The sequence below is a fragment of the Temnothorax curvispinosus genome, unplaced genomic scaffold (assembly GCF_003070985.1).
Source record: "Temnothorax curvispinosus isolate PA1 unplaced genomic scaffold, ASM307098v1 QBEX01014792.1, whole genome shotgun sequence".
Classification (NCBI taxonomy): domain Eukaryota; kingdom Metazoa; phylum Arthropoda; class Insecta; order Hymenoptera; family Formicidae; genus Temnothorax; species Temnothorax curvispinosus.
Window position 1 is genome coordinate 1 of NW_020224572.1, and position 2,816 is coordinate 2,816.

General features: G+C 27.7%; 1 protein-coding gene across 2 annotated transcripts; it reads left to right on the plus strand.

Moving 5' to 3' along the window:
* Positions 1-971: 971 nt before the first annotated feature.
* Positions 972-2,786, plus strand: LOC112465002. Of its 2 annotated transcripts, XM_025032343.1 has the most exons (7): positions 972-1,095; positions 1,216-1,343; positions 1,531-1,624; positions 1,717-1,769; positions 1,841-2,157; positions 2,240-2,487; positions 2,630-2,786. In XM_025032343.1, the coding sequence occupies exons 2-7, from the start codon at positions 1,334-1,336 to the stop codon at positions 2,754-2,756; spliced, it is 849 nt and encodes a 282-aa protein (XP_024888111.1). In that variant the 5' UTR covers positions 972-1,095; positions 1,216-1,333; the 3' UTR covers positions 2,757-2,786. The 2 variants fall into 2 exon arrangements, with proteins under 2 accessions (XP_024888111.1, XP_024888112.1); XM_025032344.1 differs by having other exon boundaries at positions 972-1,343.
* Positions 2,787-2,816: the final 30 nt, after the last annotated feature.

The window sequence follows — 2,816 nt, forward strand, 5'->3', positions numbered from 1 at the left end:
TAGAAATAAACATAAATAATTGTCAAAAATAAGAGAGAGAAAATAGAAGAATACATCACTATTTTATTTTTAAATAAATAAGAGTAGGTACTGCCTAATTGTTAAATATTTTTTATAGATTATTAATAGCTATTGTGCTAAATGTTTCTCACATTAATTTATATAAAACATATTATTATCTATTTCTCTTAATAAATTACGGTATAACAATTAAAATGTTTGTTGAGCAGTGCAAAAAAGCAATAATTTGCTGGCGAAAAAAGTTGTCAAAGGACAATTGAAAAATGTTTTGAGATTGGCAAGTTTGTCATATAAGATCTGGTTCTACGTGACTGCGCTACAAATTGTACTTTCTGCATTTTAAATAAAATATATATATATGCATGATTAGACGTCAGAAAGAAAAAGAGGAGGAATATGAAAAGTACTAGTATAGTTTAGATGAAAGAATTGTAAAGAACAAATTATATTGGTTCGTTTTTATTCGACTCTTTTTATCCGAGTTATATAAATTCCGAGATACCTTATAGCCTTATACGTAAACTGGAACAAAAGAACAAAGAACATCTTCAAAATATGTAAACACCCGTTATATACTGTTTAGTTCGTGTGACATTTACCTTTTTGATCTTCATAATGTTATTAGCAACAGAGAGAATAGCAACGGAATATTATCTATAAAGCGTCTTTTGCGATATTTCCAAATCAAAGTTCGCAAGTACAGTTTCGTTTTCATCTGTTCTTATTTTCGACGTGCGACGATAGCGATCGTATGCGCGTATAATATTACTTCTTTAATATTGCTGGAAATTGATTAATAATCAGAATCAAAATGTGTGAGCAAATTAAAATTATAGAGCGATGTTATAAAGCCTTAGAATATGATATGAATAAACAGGTGAGTATGAATATGATTAACATATGTAAATATGTTGAGGAATTGTGAAATATAACATTTAATACAGGGAATTTAATCTATATTGCTGGTAAAATGTATTGTATTATTCTTTACATATGTTGTTAGGAAGCACTAAATAAGATATCTGCTTTACACTACGAGTTGAAATTTAAGGATCCTGATAATTTTTCAGATAGGTATAAATGACTACTTAATCCTAAGATAAGAGTGATAACAAAATTTAACAGTCGTCTCTATTTAACAGTAAAAGTTTAACACTTGTTTTATTATTATTATTTTTTTACATTTATATACAGATTCTCGCAGACAGCGTCTATAATAGAAAGGAATTTATCTGTTTTCAAATCTGCTTGTGATCATGTGGATATAGTTACTACTATTCTTAATTACTTGTACACTGTCGGTGTGAAATTGATGATTAACGGTGAGTTTGACACGTATAATGATATCTTGTTATACAACTGTAGAGAGCAATATATTAACAGTAGGTACTTTTTTTGCGTTTCGTCATTTTCTACATTATTTATATGTAAAATTAATAACAAAAATATACATAGAATAATGTATTAGATTGTTCAATAGAAATTCTTCTTTTCACTATCTTTTTCTAGATAAATGCACTGCTGATGACCTGAATATGATATATATAATGTATATTGTATGTAAAGAATCTGAGATTCCATGCTTTTTGAAAGCGGCCCTTATGTAGTTATCTAATAAAAATATATGTATACAAATTATATCGAACTATGTTATATTATTAAATTAATTATTAAATATATTATTTAATATTTTAGCAATAATTCAAAGTGGGAAAGTGTAGATCACTATCATAGACCATTAATTTCAAGTGAGCACATTCAAAACATAATCTAAAAGCGTTTATTTAATTTCATAATAATCTTTTTAAAATTTATACAGATTGCGTCTATGAAATGATCGTGCTAGACGATTCTGACTTGCATGCAGTTATTAGTTATTTGAGGATTACACCTTCTTTGCTGTTAAAGATAAGGAAAATTTTTGTCCAAGAATCAATAAAACAGAAATTTTTATGGATCCTAAAAAAAAATTTTCAAAATTTTTATACATTCTTGGATTTGCATATTTCTACATTTCGTACAAGGAAAGAATTACATTCCTTATCTTTATATACTGTAAGTCTGGCGTCAATCAAAATGGTATCTATATGGTCAGAAGATATTACAGCTGCAAAAGAATTAGCAAGTACATTACGTGTACGTAATACAATTTAAATGATGTAATACAATTGCCAAATTGTCTGAAGCTTTGTTGAAACAATTTATGTTTTGTGAGCAGACAGATATTACATTTATAAATGCGCACTTCGAGTTTTGCCCCGATATCAAGTTTTCTTGGAAATGGTCGTCTTCTATGTTTGATTTGTATAAATATTTTGTCTGGGATGATCTTAATTATGGAGATAAGATTGATCCAAACAAACATGTAGGATCAGTTTACAATCTTTTTTATAATGGCGGATGGCAAAAGCCTGTAAAGAATGGATATTGGGTACATAATGGCAATACATATGCAAATGCAACAAAGTACGTGTACATACATCTTTCCTGCCCTACTTCTTAACTCTGCAATTATTTTTAAGAATCTTAATAAAATTCACACGTTATTAAATTAATATTAATAATAATATTTGTTATAAATTAATATTAATATTAATATTTGTTACAGGGAAGATATGTTGAGTTGCGTAAAATCAGCCGAAGAAGCATCCAAAAGTTGGAGTATCTTGCCTATTGTTTCTAGAAGGAAAATATTAGAGAATCTTGCAACTACATTAGAATGTCATGGGTATTAATTTACTAGAAAATTTTCACATATTTTTCAAGTCCTTTGTTTGCACAATTGTATGTTTGTG

What these genes read in the sequence shown, in the direction of transcription:
- LOC112465002 (XM_025032344.1), top strand. An exon ending in TTTTTGAAAGCGGCCCTTAT is followed by an intron (nt 1,625 to 1,716) that starts GTAGTTATCTAA and finishes TTAATATTTTAG; the next exon opens with CAATAATTCAAAGTGGGAAA. An exon ending in TCATAGACCATTAATTTCAA is followed by an intron (nt 1,770 to 1,840) that starts GTGAGCACATTC and finishes AAATTTATACAG; the next exon opens with ATTGCGTCTATGAAATGATC.